The 16,967-nt window shown below is 39.6% G+C and overlaps 1 protein-coding gene across 1 annotated transcript in view; it reads left to right on the top strand.

Annotated features, from left to right (window-relative positions):
• LOC144493051 (insulin receptor substrate 2-A-like) overlaps positions 1-14,972 on the top strand; it is a 63,634-nt gene extending 48,662 nt beyond the window's left edge. Inside the window, exon 2 of the mRNA XM_078211890.1 lies at positions 13,837-14,972. Within this exon, the coding sequence (XP_078068016.1) occupies positions 13,837-13,841 (5 nt within the window). The 3' untranslated portion in view covers positions 13,842-14,972. The remainder of the gene's footprint in view (positions 1-13,836) is intronic.
• Positions 14,973-16,967: the final 1,995 nt, after the last annotated feature.

Raw genomic sequence — 16,967 nt, 5'->3', positions numbered from 1 at the left:
TGTAAATTACAGGACCTTTCCAAAGGTAGGAGCTTCTCATCGCATGTTCCTGTGCCTTCTCCAATTTCCTTGTTTTCTTCAATCCCCTAAGTGCTTGGTACTCCTCATGTTTGCTTCCCCCTGGTACTGCTTCAAACATCTCCGTCTACCTGCACCCTACCTTTTCCCTCTACTTTTACTGTGTCCTGTCCCGAATCAGATTAATTTGTGTTTCCTGCATTCAACACCTGAAAATGCATCCCGCGCCCTGGGTCCTTGCTTCAACCTAAACTGCCAACTGTTGCCCAAAAGGTATTCTCACCAGCCTGAAGCTCTACCTGCTTCCGTTTTCTAACCCAGTTGCCATGCCTGTTTTAACTAGAACACACCAGATCCCTATTCTCCCTGATTTGCCTTTGCCAGGGCTATAGATCACTGTTAGAACTCAAGTAAGTGTCAATCAGCATCCAATAATGTAATGAAGTGATGCAGCCAAAATGTGGTTGCAGTTGATCAGTAAAATTTGTCAAAGGGGCATTAGCCATGTTTATTAAATCTGCAGGTTACTCAAGATATAATAGCTTCTCAATAATAAGTTACAAAATAAGTCTCAAACTGGACAAGTATCATGTTTCTGATCATTATCTGGCTGCTATCGTATCTACATTCAAACAAGAAAAATCATTGGATTGTGGTTTGGGGGCGCCTAATGCATGAAATTTACATAATCCCCAACACTACTCAAAATTACATTTCACAGTCTCTGATTTGTGAATCTAAACTTACAGTAGATTTTGTGAAGAGATGTTTAAGTAAAATGAATGTTGGAGTTTAATAATTCCAGAAGTAGTATTATAATTTTAAGTTTTTTAATCTTGCCTGACTCCTGCCAAGCTTGCTAGTACAATAAGATTCTTCTTAGCAATATTCCTCTTCACTGCCCCTTTTGAGAATATTTAAAATGTTAAACTACTCCTGGGGATATTTTTATTGGAGCATAGATAGTAGGACTATGAATCAAACACTGTAACAGGAAAACTTCAGCAAATATCTCAAGAATTTGGCAGAGGAAGTTTTTAAACAGAGGTAGTTTAAGTGTTTTATTTTGTAATAGATTTTTGGAGTGGAGGGTAAAACAAATTGCATAATATATATTAAAGTAACTACATAGGCTTAAAGGATGGCTATGTTTTTATTTCCTAAATGTTGTAAAATAAAACCTCTATAGACTTGTTTTTCTTCCAGTTCTCATGTTCTAAAACTGTTTGGCAAATGCCACAGTTTTAGTCACAGTATAACCTGGCTGGGGCAGATAGGAAATCCCTTTGATCATCAGGTCACTGTGGCCTTTGCATGCAAGGTATCCCTCACTTGTCTCCCTGACAAGTTTGACAAAGGGTAAAATGCCGTGGGTTGTGTGAATTCTTTACCCCAACCAATTTAACTATCCATTTATGCAGGTCATACAGTGTTAATGTTAGAACTCCATATGACAAGATTCCTTCCAGTGACATCACGTACTGGAAGTGGATGCTGACAACAGCCCACTGCCTCCTGACAACATTCACAGTTGAATGGCCCCAGAGGAGGTTTCTGTTCGATTTCTATTCTTGGTCTGCTGTTTAGTGCTGCCTCAATTTCTTTGAGACAGTAATTTTTATTTATCCCTTTTATTACTTTGGTTTGCATTTTTTGTTTTATTAATTCATCTGACTTGTAGCGAAATTTCTGAAAGGCATTTTACAAGATCCTGTTGATATCCATCTGAAGAGTACTCATGTCATAAAATTGAGTTGATTTTTTAGAAGTCGTATAAATATCAGCATATTTATTGGAATTATTTGAAGGTGACAAGGAGTCATATTCTTTGGATATAAAATTCTGATTTCTGGAAACATTTGATCTGCGTTTTGTTATAATTAAATTATAAATGTGTGGTATTGGCCAGTAATTCCTTCGATTGGCAATCAGCAGCGGATTGCTACTCGTACTAACTTACCTGCCCTTAAATTCTAAAGCACCTGTTCTATCTGACTTTCCTGACTCAGGCTGGGGTGGGACTCGAGGAGCAAAGCGTGTCCCTCACTCCAGTAGCAAAGTGCAAAAGGAGCGGTGCAAAGGAGGACACTTCTCTTTTTGTGGCACTAGCTGCTGTGAAGCAGGTGAGTTTAAAGGTCCATTGAAAGGGGGAAGGTAAGTTTCGAAGATGAGTGAATGAGATTTGGGGGTGGGGATTCGGACATCGACCGGACAGGGGCAGGGGCATGCGGTCAGGGGTGTGGGCGGATCAGGTTGGAGAGGGGGACTGGGAATTCCATGGAGATGGGGTGCTTAGTTGGTGGGGGAGTAGGCGGTTGTCCTGTCCAGGCTCAGTCTGGGCCTTTAAAATAGTTATTCTGAAGTAAGAAGTGCTATTTTTTCCTTTTAACACTTTCAGAGTAGCTATGAATGTAAAACTAGCAGCTTTATCTGAGGTTAATGATTTAAATCACTTTGTCAGATGGTTCCCAGTGCAGTGCAGTTTTCAGGGGAAGTTAGCCCTTCCGGACAATTGCCGGATAACCACTTATCTGGGAACGTCTGAAAGGGATCCTCAGCACACCCCAAAAATTTGACACTGGAGAACCAGGAGGTTATGGACGATATGAGTAAAATAGTTAGATAGCAAATTTGCTAAGTAGTAGAGACAAAAGATGCTGCCTGCCAGTAGCTAGAAGTGCTCCTTAAGGGATCTGGACCACTTTTCTGTATTTTACATTTGCTGAATGGGTATTATTAATAATTATGCACAATTTGCAAATGATACTAAGTTACCTAAAATCATGCAGCACATGTGGTAATTCTTTGAAAGAGCTATCAAATTAGTCCTACTCCCCTGCAGTTTCCCCATAGTCCTGTCTTTTTTTGCCTTTCAAATATTTATCCAATTCTTTTCCGAAAGTTATTTCATCATCCTTTCGGACAATAGATTCCAGATCATTAGAAATTGATTTTTCTTTTTCGTCCTGTTGCCTCTGCTTGTTTTATCAATTTACTTCAAAAAAATCCGTGACCTCTCGTTACTGCACCTTCTGCCACTGGAAGGATATTTTCTCCTTATTTGTTTCTATCAGAATTCTTTGAGAGTTTGAACATCCCTATTAAACCTCCTCTTAATTACCTCTGTTCTACAGCTTTACTCTAATCTTTCAGTAACTGAATTCTTTTATCCTTGGTACCGCTCTAGTAAACTCCTCTGCACCTTTGACAGTCTTAATAAAATGAGGTGCCCAGAATTGATCATAATATTCCAAATGAAGCCTAATCAATGTTTGGTTTTCGGCATATCTTCCTTATTTTTGTAATCTGCCTCTCAAGGATCTCTTGTGCCTTTTAATAGCCTTCTCAACTTGTCCTGCCACTTCAAAGACTTGTAGCATACATCCCAGGCCTCCCTGTTCCTTCACACTTTTAAAATTGTGCCATTGAGTTTATATTGCCTCTCCTGATTTCCTCCCAAGGTGAATTACTTTGCACCTCTCTGTATTATATTTTATCTGTTATATGTCAGCCCATTTCACCAATTTATTTTTATCATCCTGAAGTTTTTTTACTATCCTCTCATTTTTTGCTGTATTTTAAATAGTGTGTCTTCTGCAAATTTTGAAATTATGCCCTGTATTACCAAGTCAGGATGTGGAGATGCCGGCGTTGGACTGGGGTAAACACAGTAAGAAGTTTAACAACACCAGGTTAAAGTCCAACAGGTTTATTTGGTAGCAAAATCCACACAAGCTTTCGAGGCTCTAAGCCCCTTCTTCAGGTGAGTGGGAATTCTGTTCACAAACAGAACTTATAAAGACACAGACTCAATTTACATGAATAATGGTTGGAATGCGAATACTTACAACTAATCCAGTCTTCAAGAAACAAAACAATGGGAGTGGAGAGAGCATCAAGACAGGCCAAAAAGATGTGTATTGTCCCCAGACAAGACAGCCAGTGAAACTCTGCAGGTCCACGCAACTGTGGGAGTTACAAATAGTGTGACATAGACCCAATATCCCGGTTGAGGCCGTCCTTGTGTGTGCGGAACTTGGCTATCAGTTTCTGCTCAGCGACTCTGCGCTGTCGTGTGTCGCGAAGGCCGCCTTGGAGAACGCCTACCCGAATATCAGTGTCTTGTCTGGGGACAATACACATCTTTTTGGCCTGTCTTGATGCTCTCTCCACTCCCATTGTTTTGTTTCTTGAAGACTGGATTAGTTGTAAGTATTCGCATTCCAACCATTATTCATGTAAATTGAGTCTGTGTCTTTATAAGTTCTGTTTGTGAACAGAATTCCCACTCACCTGAAGAAGGGGCTTAGAGCCTCGAAAGCTTGTGTGGCTTTTGCTACCAAATAAACCTGTTGGACTTTAACCTGGTGTTGTTAAACTTCTTACTGTGTTTACCAAGTCAGGTCATTAAGAGCAGAGGTACCAATACCAACTCCTGGGGAGGCACCACTGCACACTTCCGTCCAGTCCGAAGAAGAACTATTCACCTCTACATTTTCTGTCCCTTCACTAATTTCTTGTCTCTGCACTGACTGCCCTTTAATCGCACCAACCAGGGTATCCCAAACTTTGAGCTGTGGGACCCCCACTGACCTCCCAAGAGCATTAAGTAACCCAAAGCATTTCCATATTGTCACTGCCCCTTTTTGTGCCAAGGAATAGGTGCAAACACAGAAATCAAATATAAACAAATCTTTCTAGCTATACCTGTGCATCTGTTTGGAATTAGGAAGAGGCACACAGTCACAAAACTATTTGCCAGCTACATGGACCCTCACACATTAGCCCCCAGCCAGCCACGCTCCCATGGCCCCTTAACATTAACCATTGGAAGTAGTACCCACTTGGAGTGGGTGAACTGGTAATAATTAAAAAGTTCTCTTGCTTGCACGCTCAGCGCTCCTGCTCCTTTAAATTTAAAAGGAAACATTTCTTTGGTTCTACTTCTTGAATTTTTTTTCAGAAGTCTTTTTGCCTTTCTTTAGTTTCATAATTATCCAAACCTTTGCCTTTATTCTTGCATATCCCTAAGATCTTTGTCCTTGGATGAATGGATGAAGTTAAATTGCAAGCTGGAGTTGCACAATTGCATACTCTGCATTACTGCCGTGCAACTAGTACACAAGTGGAAAATTTACACTAGCTTATACAGGAATGTGTAATTTAATTGTTTTTACTTAATTTAAGTAACAGTGTAGCGCTTTGGTCTTACAAAATTATTACGAAAGCCTATAATGCCTGAAGTGATTAAATGGAGGAAGCTGAAGGTTGAATGCAGCAAGATCAGGACAATATCCAGGCTTGGGCTGACAAGTGGCACGTAACATTCGCGTCACATAAATGCTAGGCAATGACCATCACCAATAAGAGACACTCTAACTACCGCCCCTGGACATTCAATGGTGTAACCATCACTGAATCCCCCACCGTCAACATCCTTGGGGTTACCATTGACCAGAAACTCAACTGGACTCACCGCATAAACACAGTGGCTACAAGGGCAGGTCAGAGGCTAGGAATACTGTGGCGAGTAACTCACCTCCTGACTCCCCAAAGCCTAGCCACCATTTACAAAGTACGAGTCAGGAGTGTGATGGGATACTCCACACTTGCCTGGATGGGTGCAGCTCCAACAATGCGCAAGAAGCTTGACACCATCCAGGACAAAGCAGCCTGTTTGATTGGCACCACATCTACAAACATTCAATCCCTCCACCACCGACGGTCAGTAGCAGCAGTGTCTACTATCTACAAGATGCACTGCAGCAATTCACCAAAGATCCTTAGACAGCACCTTCCAAACCCACAACCACTTCCATCTAGAAGGACAAGGGCAGCAGATAAATGGGAACACCACCACCTGCTAGTTCCCCTCCAAGCCACTCTCCATTCTGACTTGGAAATATATTGCCTTTCCTTTGCAGTCACTGGGTCAAAATCCTGGAATTCCCTCCCTAATGGCATTGTGGGTCAACCCACAGAACATGGATTGCAGTGATTCAAGAAGGCAGCTCACCAGCACCTTCTCAAGGGCAACTAAAGATGAGCAATAAATGGTGGCCAGCCAGTGACGCCCATGTCCCACGAACGAATATTAAAAAACAGAAGTGGGTTGTATAAAAATAAAGTGAATCAAGTTTCTGTGCACACACATGTGGGTTACTCAAGTTCTTAGGGGCAAATAATGTCCAAATCCTGTGAAAGAATAAAAAAGGTGGTTCTCGTGCCCTCTGAAGTGACTGTTTGGTGTGTGTCCTCTGAAGTGATTGATACCCACTTGAGCAGTAATATCATTACAATAATCCTTAATGTTTATAAGCCACACATGGAAATAAATCCATTCGAAGATCCTTCTCATTGAACAGGAGTCACTGTACAGCAAATTTGCAAATTGGTAGCTGTTGAAAAATACCATATTTGATTGGCCGGATGCTTTTCAGTCAAATAATGTCCTTCTAACGTTGCACATGAAATTCAACTCACCAGCGGTGTGCCTCCGGGATCAGTGCTCGGTCCACTGTTATTCGTCATTTATATTAATGATTTGGATGAGAATATAGGAGGCATGGTTAGTAAGTTTGCAGATGACACTAAGATTGGTGGCATAGTGGACAGTGAAGAAAGTTATCTCCAATTGCAACGGGATCTTGATCAATTGGGCCAGTGGGTTGACGAATGGCAGATGGGGTTTAATTTAGATAAATGCGAGGTGATGCATTTTGGTAGATTGAACCAGGGCAGGACTTACTCAGTTAATGGTAGGGTGTTGGGGAGAGTTACAGAACAAAGAGATGTAGGGATACATGTTCATAGCTCCTTGAAAGTGGAGTTACAGGTGGACAGAGCGGTGAAGAAGGCATTCGGCATGCTTGGTTTCATTGGTCAGAACATTGAATACAGGAGTTGGGATGTCTTGTTGAAGTTGCACAAGACATTGGTACGGCCACACTTGGAATACTGTGTCCAATTCTGGTCACCCTATTATAGAAAGGATATTATTAAACTAGAAAGAGTGCAGAAAAGATTTACAAGGATACTACAGGGACTTGATGGATTGAGTTATAAGGAGAGGCTGGATAGACTGGGACTTTTTTCTCTGGAGTGTAGGAGGCTGAGGAGTGACCTTATAGAGGTCTATAAAATAATGGGGGGCACAGATCAGCTAGATGGTCAATATTTTTTCCCAAAGGTAGGGGAGTCTAAAACTAGAGGGCATAGGCTTAAGGTGAGAGGGGAGAGATACAAAAGTGTCCAGAGGGGCAATTTTTTCACAGAGGGTGGTGAGTGTCTGGAACAAGCTGCCAGAGGTAGTAGTAGAGGCGGGTACAATTTTGTCTTTTAAAAAGCATTTAGATAGTTACATGGGTACGATGGGTATTGAGGGATACGGGCCAAATGCGGGCAATTGGGATTAGCTTACAGGTTTTTTTTTTAAAAAGGGCGGCATGGACAAGTTGGGCCGAAGGGCCTGTTTCCACGTTGTAAACCTCTATGATAAACCTGATTTAGTGTGTATTGTTATACCAAATTACATTTAACTGAAATAAAGATGCTTGTAAATATGTATATCAGTGCCTTTGGTATGCATACTAGCTCAGCCTTCAACACCATTATTCCTATGAAACTCATCTCCAAACTCCGTGGCTTGGGACTCAGCTCCTCCCTTTATGACTGGATCTTGAACTTCCTTACAAAATCACCGCAATCAGTAAGGATAGGCAACAACACCACCTCCATGATCATCCTCAACACCGGCATCCCACAAGGCTGTGTTCTCAGCACCTTACTATACTCCTTTTTACACATGTGACTGTGTGGCCATATTCCCCTCCAACTCGATTTTCAAGTTTGCTGATGACGCTACCGTAGTGGGTCAGAGTTTATGACGAGACGGAGTACAGGAAAGAGATAGAGAATCTGGTGAACTGGTGCGACGACAATAATCTCTCCCTCAATGTCAACAAAAGGAAGGAGATAATCACCGACTTCAGGAGGACATGCCCCTGTCTACATCAATGGGGACGAAGTAGAAATGGTCGAGAGCTTCAAGTTTTTAGGTGTTCAGATCGGCAACAACCTGTTCTGGTCCCTTCATGCCGACACTATAGTTAAGAAACCCCACAAATGCCTCTACTTTCTCAGAAGACTAAGGAAATTTGGTATGTCCATTACGAGACTCGGTTGCACTATAAAAAGCATTTTTTCTGGTATCACAGCTTGGTATTTTAATGTTTTAATGGAGCCCCTTTGTAAAGCTGTTTGAGGTATGTAGCTTCAGAACTAGCAGTAGTGAGCTACCTTTTATAATTGTTTTTTTTATGCTTTTGTTTTGGACTTGATGGAACTGGGGTTTTTGCTATTATCCCATAGTCTTGGTTGGTTCTGACACCACAAAAGATAATTTATGATAGGCAACATCTGTGAAAAATTTGAGTCAATTAGTTGATTTTTCAAGACTAAGATCATACCTCAGGATTGTTGGTTTTGGAGTATCAAATTGATGAAGCTAAAGATTACCTGGCTCAATCTTTTCATGTTTTAAAATCAGTCTACCTTTCTGTGCATTTGTGAACCTTTACAAATGTTATTATCCATTATTAATGTGTAGTAGCAGGCTATTTAGAAAATCATGATGCAATCAGGCAGATTTGTGAAAGGAAAATTGTGTTTTTTTAAAATATTAAAATTCTTTGAGGATCTAACAAGCAAAGAGGATAAAAAGGAAGCAATTGACAGAATTTTGATTGACAACAAAATTATGGGTTATAGGCAGGAAAGTGGAGTTAATCCGATCAACCATGATCTTATCAATTGATGGAACAGGCTTGAATGGGCTGAATAGCCTATTCCTCCATTTCTTATCTTAATATCATGCCAGAGTTTAATTCCCTCCATAGTTAACCTGTCGTCAGAACATGTTAGTACTACAACCCTTCGATCTCTTGCAATACTCCAATTTTGTGTTTTTGTGAGTCCTTGCTTGCCATTGCGCCATCATTAGCAGCTGTACCTTCCAGCCTAAACTTTAAAATTTCCTTCCATGAAACTCTGACCTCTTTTTAGATGCTCATCAGAAACTATCCCCCCCCCCACCCACAAAATAACATGTCGTCTGTGTGAGTCCTTGTTCAATTTTGTACAAAAATGCTTCAGTGATTTGCCTTAAGATGTTTTACTAAGTTAAACAGACTTGTATAAATGGGAGTTGTTTTAGTAAAGGTTTCCATTGCATTATTATAGAATAGAGGAGTTCAATGGCCCTATATCTTGTCAATATTTATTCAATTAACATTTTTTTAAAAGAAAAACTGTGGTTTCATTATATGTGCAAATTGACTGTCATATTTCCTGCAATACACAGTTACTACACTTCAAAAGTTGACTATAAAGTACTTTGGGACACCATGAAAGGCACTACATTAATACAAGTTCTTTCCTCCTACCCTTTCCTCTTAATCTCAAACCTACAGCTATCGGATTTTGTGGTGAGTGTTGTATAACTCTATTGATGATAGATGTAGCTGTAGATTTTGAAGAATAGCTTCTGTTCAGTAAACAAAAGGAATGCTGTTACTTTATCCCCAATCTGGGCACAATTTCAGCCACTGCTCATCAGTTAACTATTAGTAAAAACTGCTTGTGATTTTATAATACTTGTAAATTTGATGATGAGATTAAAAATCTTGGCTATAATGCAGAACATTAATAGAAAATAAGTGTGTATTGCGAAACCTGCTTGTTTGAAACAATAAACATTTTTCAGATCTAGGTTGCTGCAGTAACACAAACTAGTTCAGTAAAAATTAATCTCTGCATGTGAACTGTCAAATTTGCAAAGCCCTATTTTTTCAAAGTGTCATTTATTATCTGGGTTTTCTGAGTAGGACAGTTCCTGCTTAAGAGCAGTATCATGTGCTATTATTTACTTGCAGTAAATTTCTCCATAAAAACATCCTGTTTTACTGTACATAATGTGTGGATTAGCCAGTTCAGCATCAACATGCCAGAATGTGAAGTCACTACATTATAAAACATTTTGTTAACTCAACGTAAAATGTTGAGGTTGTGAACTTGATTCTGTTTTGTATTGTATTTGTCATGACATCTGCTTACTGTCATTATCACTTATATAAACATGGAAGTCTGGGACTAAAAGAAGCACGTTACAACAATAAAGTCAGTTGGGACACAGAGACCAATCCAAAAATAAATTGAACCATCCAAGAGATGGCTGGTGTAGGAATTGAGAGCATTTTTGTTTTTAAATTATTTATTTGTGGGACAAGGGCATTGCTGGCTGGGCCAGCATTATTGCCCATCCCTAGTTGCCATTAAACTGAGTGGCCTGCTAGGCCATTTCGGACGGCACTTGCGAGTCAACCACATTGCAATTGTATTGATGCAGTAGGAGGTGGGATTTGAGTTGTTTGAAAAATACTTGATTCTGTATTTGGGTACGTGTTCCACATACTGATGCCCTCGTCTTGATGGTGTATTAACAATCATTAAAAAAGAGAGAAAAGGCAAATTACAGCATTTGCTGCTATCTGAAGAAACGATGCATCGATTTAAAATATTGTTTGCTTTTATTAATACCAGACAGAAACATGAGAAATATTTCAGAAATTACCCTCTACAGATTCTAACCTGACTACTATCTTCAGGACAAAGATACGGCGATAGCATGTTTAAGTGTTGATAATATTTATGTGAGTGTAGCACATTGTACCCTTGATCTGTTTTAATATTTATTGACTGGTGAAAAATTAATTTCAACAAGTGCAGGATTTTTCACTAACTATGACCTGCTGCAGTTACGAATTTTTAACATTAGTCTATGCAATAAAATCAATATATACTGTGCTGTACATTGGCATATTTGGAAATAGACAATTTTAATATCACGGAAAGAAGAAAAACATTAACAGATTACTAAAGTTATATTCAGAGGCTTGAAAGTAATAAGTTGTTTCCTTCTCAGATGGGGAATGCTGTTTAAAACATATGTAACTTCAGGATTCTCGCATATTTTTCAACTTCCCTTCAAATTCTAAAATCCTAAAGAACGATGCAATTTCAGTTATTCAGATCGGAAATTATATAACTAGCTTTATTGCTGAAAGTGAACTGTAAATCTGGTAGTTATAGACCAATTCGACAAACCATTAGTTGTGGACAGAAATGCATATACATTAAATAATGTTGCAATTTGTCTAATGAGTGATGACCAAACATTTGGTCAAAGAGCGAAATAAAGTAGATCTTGCAGACAGAGAAGGCGATGGAGGTTTAGAGGGACAATTCAAGATCACAAGAGCCTAGATGACTGATGGCATGGCAGTTTGGTGTGGCAAAATAGGGGTTGCACAAGAAGTCTAGGTCAGAAATGATTTAGGGTAATTGTTGCAATGGAGGAGATTCCAGTGATGAGTTAGGGCCAGGGAAATGAAGAGATTTTCACAAATGAATGGCAGTTTTAAATTTGAAACATTGAAGGACTAGGAGTCCATTTAGATCAGCGGGGGAAGGAATCATGGGAGAGTGGAATTTGATACAGAATAAAATGCAGGAATGTGTCATGGATTAAGTGTATTGAGAATGGAAGATGCAAGGTTGACTGAGTGAGTGTTGGAATAGTTGAGTTGTGAAGAAATGGGGGTATAGATGAGGGTTCCAAATAGATGGGCAATGTTATGGAAGTGGAAATAGTCAATATTTCTTAAGAGGATGTGGGATTGGCAACTCAGCTCAGAATTGAACACAACGTCATTGTTGTGAAGAGCGGTTGAACCTGATATTGTGGCAGAGATGAGGACTGGAATTGGCGGGAAAGATAGTTTGCAGAAGGAGCCAAAGACGACTGCTTTGGTTTTCCCAATCTTGAGGCATTGATGTAATGTAATTGTTGCTGGACTTATAATCCAGAGACCCACGGTGTGGCTCTGGGGACCAGGGTTCAAATCCCACCGTGCCAGATGGTGAAATTTAAATTCAATAAAAATCTGGAATTAAGATTCTAATGATCATGAAATCATTATCGATTGTCGTAAAAACCCATCTGTTTCACTAATGTTCTTTAGGGAAGGAAAGCTAGTATCCTTACCTGATCTGTCTTGCATGCGACTCCAAATCCACAGCAATGTGGTTGACCCTAAAATGTCCTCCAGTTTGGACAATAAATGTTGGTCTACCCAACAATGCCCACATCCTAAGAGCAAATTTTTAAAATGATGGAAATGTGGTTCCTCTAAATCTGAGGAGGGCATGCAATCTGATAACATTTAAGGCAATGGAAGGGTCCAACATAGCAGTGGAGAGATAAATGTTCACAGAAGCTGATCTCATCTTTGGAATGACGTGGTCAAGTGATAATATGTAGGTGAGAAAAAATAGGGGCTGAGGATAGATCTTTGGGAGAATCCAGAAGCAATGATGCAAGGGGAATGAAGTCAGACCATTGTCACAGATGCTGTGGCTATAGTTAGATATGTTTTGCGTAAACCATTCACAGCTTGGTGCATATTGATTATGCCTGAGAAATCGTACATTGTACTGGAAAAGCAACATAAAGTACTTGCAGCCCAACCCATGTGGCACTGCACCAAACAGACATATAGAATCCCTACAGTGCAGGCAGTGGCCATTCGGCCCACCAAGTTTGCACCGACCACAATCCCACCCAGGTCCTATCCCCATAACCCCATGCGTTTACCCTAGCTAGTTCCCCTGGCACTAAGGGGAAATTTAGAATGGCTAATCCATCTAACCCGCACATCTTTGGACTGTGGGAGGAAACCGGAGCACCCAGAGGAAACCCATGCAGACACGGGGAGAACGTGCAAACTCCACACAGACAGTGACCCAAGCCAGGAATCGAACCCGGGTCCCTGGTGCTGGGAGGAAGCAATGCTAACCACTGTGCCACCATGTCATCCCAATAAATAATTATTCCCTATGAAAGTCGAAGGTGCAATTCTGGACTTGTGCACTATTCATGTTGCACACAGCATTGTAATTAGCTTTAATGTCCTGGTAATATATAGGTGGAAAATCAAATGTGTCTTTCCCACTCTTGGTAAGTATGTATCTAGTGTTCCTTACACATGTGTTCATTTGGATGTTGAAATGAGGGAAAATCACACTTGGCTTTGGTGCCCTTCATGCTCAAGTCTGTTAATATTGTCAAAGCGTCTGTGTGAATGCTTTGAGATGCAAAAATATTTCAGATGCTTGTAAAATCAAAATATGAGTCACTACCACTAGGAAAGAACTAGGGCTGTGAGTTTTGAAAAGCACCTCATTTTGGGATAAAAGTGCAAAAATGCCGGGGAATGATAGATTGGTGGTTCCAAATAAGAAACATAAAGCTGTAGAGGCATAGATAGTTATCCTAGATCAGTAGATTGGTGGTTCCAAATAAGAAACATAAAGCTGTAGAGGCATAGATAGTTATCCTAGATCAGTATTATGCACTATCAAGATAGCTTCACAGTGTGGGAAAATAGTTGAAAGCTTTCATTCTGTATATTTTAATGAGTGTTTTGTAAAAGTACAAAATAACAATTAACAATCAGACTGTACTATTTTATCCTTCACTTATAATGGAGTACTTCATAACCAGTCACTTGGCCAGTTTTGTGTTGCAGCAGTGGTAGTCAAATGACTAGATTTTCATGTAACCGGCCAGTGTCATGCCTAGAAGAAATTTGATACTCAAAACTCAACTAGATTATTGAACTGGATATGGCAGAGGTTTACTACTATATTTACTTTTTTAGTATTCTGATTTTAACCATTTTGAATTTGTGTTTTCTGCAGACTAGGCGCATTGACGTGATTTAAATCCGTGTCCACGGAGGAAAGGATTGAATTCACCTTTTCCCAAGTCACCAACCTTGCAAATGTACGACTCACTAGATGGAACTGGTACTGTCAGAAGCAGTCACCTTATTGCAAGAATATACACAGACCTATTTCCCATGCAGATGAGTGGGAAAAGCCAACACATGAATCTCAACAGGAACACAAATTGCTGCCTTTTTGGTACTTCCTTCAACAAAAAGACATTCTTCCTGCAAGTTTCAGCTGAGCAAAAAAGAAAAAAAGAGCCATAGCTAATGTGAACCTATCTACTGAAGTGTTTTGAATCCATTTGAATGTTGACAAGTAACAGTTAAATGTTCATTTTTTTAATACAGCTGTTCACAAAGAAATACCTGCTAAAAATCACCTTTAAAATGTTCCCCAGTTCAAACACTAATAGGCTTTTTTTTGACTCGTGCTATATGGTAATCAACTGGTGTGACTGCTACCCATTCATGATGGAGCATGAAAATCATTTCACAAGTGGTTTGTAAACAATGTTGTAATTAATCATGGAACACCCATGTTCCATGGTATCCTTAAGCATATTATGTTTTAGATTTAAGTATTTTGGAGGGATAGCAGATTTTGAAACTAACCCTTACAAAGGACTGGTGGGTTTACTAGACTATTATATAAGTTCATGCATTACACCTTTGTAAAACCAAGATGGGATGGTTGAGCAGATCCCCAAGGTAGGCCAACTGTACATAGTTTATTGCTTTCTTTCCCTGCTTTAACTTGCGCTAGGTTTCAAAGCAATCATGTTGCAACTCACATGTGGCCACCAGCCAAGTAGGCCAAATTGTTAAATCTAGTCTGAATACAGCATAGGCTGACCCAAAGTTTAAACTTTTCTCTCCTTGATGTCACAAGCAATGAAAATATTTGTAAAACATTTAAGTTTCCTTTATTGGATATTTGATATGTTCACTGCCAGTTATTACCTCTGAATTTCATTTTACCAGGATACATTTTTCTGTTTTCTAAAAGCTGCTTAATTTCATGTTAAAGCTATGATGTTGTTGGCTTTTGATCTACATGTGCGTTATGTAAATACAAATGAAAATCCACTTTCAGTAACCCCCCCCCCAACTAACAGAATTTACCCTTTCATGAATATGCAAGTTTTAATCTCCCAGGTGTTATCATGGTGCATGATTTTGAAAAGTGACCATTAACAGTTACAGTATTCCTTGTAGCTGTCCTCTATAGAGTTAATTAACTTTTATGACACACTGTCTTTGTAATATCATTGATATATCGCCACATCCTTTCTGCACAGCTGCAGAATGAATGATGCCAAATATCCATCAAAAGTGATTTTCTTTTCCATATCTCTTCATCCAGTTTGTTCACAGTACACGTCTCATATACTCAGTTTGACCAGTGTGTGTGATTTCATTCTTTGTTTTCCTATTTTTGTCAGAACAATAACTAGCCATTTTAAAGGTGTATTTATTCTACATTGGGTGCTGTTTTGGACAGTTTAATCTGAAGAAATGCTTTTTAATGTTTAAAACTAAGAACTGAGAGAAGGCTTAAGCAATTACATATTTTGACTAAAGGAATAATGCAGCTTTAAGTACTGGAGTACAATGAACCATATTTATTCTAGGTTAGAGAGATGCATTTTTGTTCCAGATAAAATTGCACCCAAAATTTATCAGGCAACTTTCAAATTAAATGCATTAACAGTGCTGCAATGAAGGGTATAATTGAAACCAGTTCAATGGACTGCTTGGACCTACCAGTTACAAAAGATGTGCTACGCTCAATACAGAAAATGCCACTTTTTAAAGACATCAGTTAGCCAAAGGGTACTAGATGTCATTTAGATGGTCAGAACAATCAAATATTTTAAATTGTGTTTAGTAGGGTTACTGTTTAAAACTCAGTTATTTTCCTATCCTACATATATCTGAGTCATTGAGACATGGACCATGGTTACAACCTTTCAATAGAGTGGTGAACGAAAGGAAAATATGAAATCCCTGGCAGCTTTTAAATGTGCATTAACATTCATTCTAAGTAATTGATTATTCCCGCACGAAGCATGTCATATTCATTTCACATTGTTATTTCCAAATTCATGGTTTGCATGTGTACACAATTATGCAGCACTTTAATTGTAGTTTCTGTAAAATTTTGTTTTTTAAATTAAATCCAATTAATCCAGGTCAACGAAAGATACAGCATCAGGTTTTTGTGGAGTCAGGTGACTCCAGAGACCTTTAAAAATGGCCAATGGGACCTGATTGTAGGATTCCCACCCACCTTTCCCACTGTTGGAGATTATCACTGGTGCGGGTAAGAGTGCAAGTAGCAACCCTGCAACCTGCACTCCCACCCTGGGCAGCTCCCGTTCCAAGTATAAGCATTTCATAGCACTCCCTACAATTTTCGTGGAGTTGGATTGTTTCCGAGGGCGTGAACTTCTCAGGAGTTGTGAACCATAGTCTGGATTCTATAACCTTTGTATCCCTGCAGCCTCCATGCTCGCTCACTCCACTATGCACTATAGAGCTAATAAGCCATGTAATAATGGCAAGTTTTGAAAAGCATGTAAAAAGTATACCATTTAGAAATCTGCTCATTGGTTCTTTATCTCATTCTGGGTGAGTGAGGATAAAGGATACAGGGGATCATGGAAGGGCATGGAGCTGGCATGGTGGACACTGAGAGAAGTGAGAGCTAGCGAGCTTAATAGCCTTCAGTGCACCTGGACAAAGTCCCAGTGAACTGAGGTGGGCCTTCTAAACCAGCCCATCTTGGCACTTGCCCGCCTCCAACGAGAGCAGATTTTACTCCAACATGCCACCTTGCAGGCATGAAAGTATGATGAGGGCTCTTTTAAAGGAGATACATCTGCTGAATCGGGAAATATCCTGGGTCGAGCTTCCTGTATCGGCGAAACTAGCCCACCGTTTCAGTAAGGGAATAGCTGATCCACAGCAAAACAATATGTTTCCAAATAAAAATAGTGCAGATGGTGGAAATCTGGATTAAAAACAGAAAAGTCTAGAAATAGCAGGTCGGCAGCATCTGTCGAGCGAAAAGCAAAGTTAACATTTCAGTTAACCTCT

This window comes from Mustelus asterias, chromosome 4 (assembly GCF_964213995.1).
Source record: "Mustelus asterias chromosome 4, sMusAst1.hap1.1, whole genome shotgun sequence".
Lineage (NCBI taxonomy): Eukaryota > Metazoa > Chordata > Chondrichthyes > Carcharhiniformes > Triakidae > Mustelus > Mustelus asterias.
This window is presented reverse-complemented; position numbering and strand designations above follow the sequence as displayed.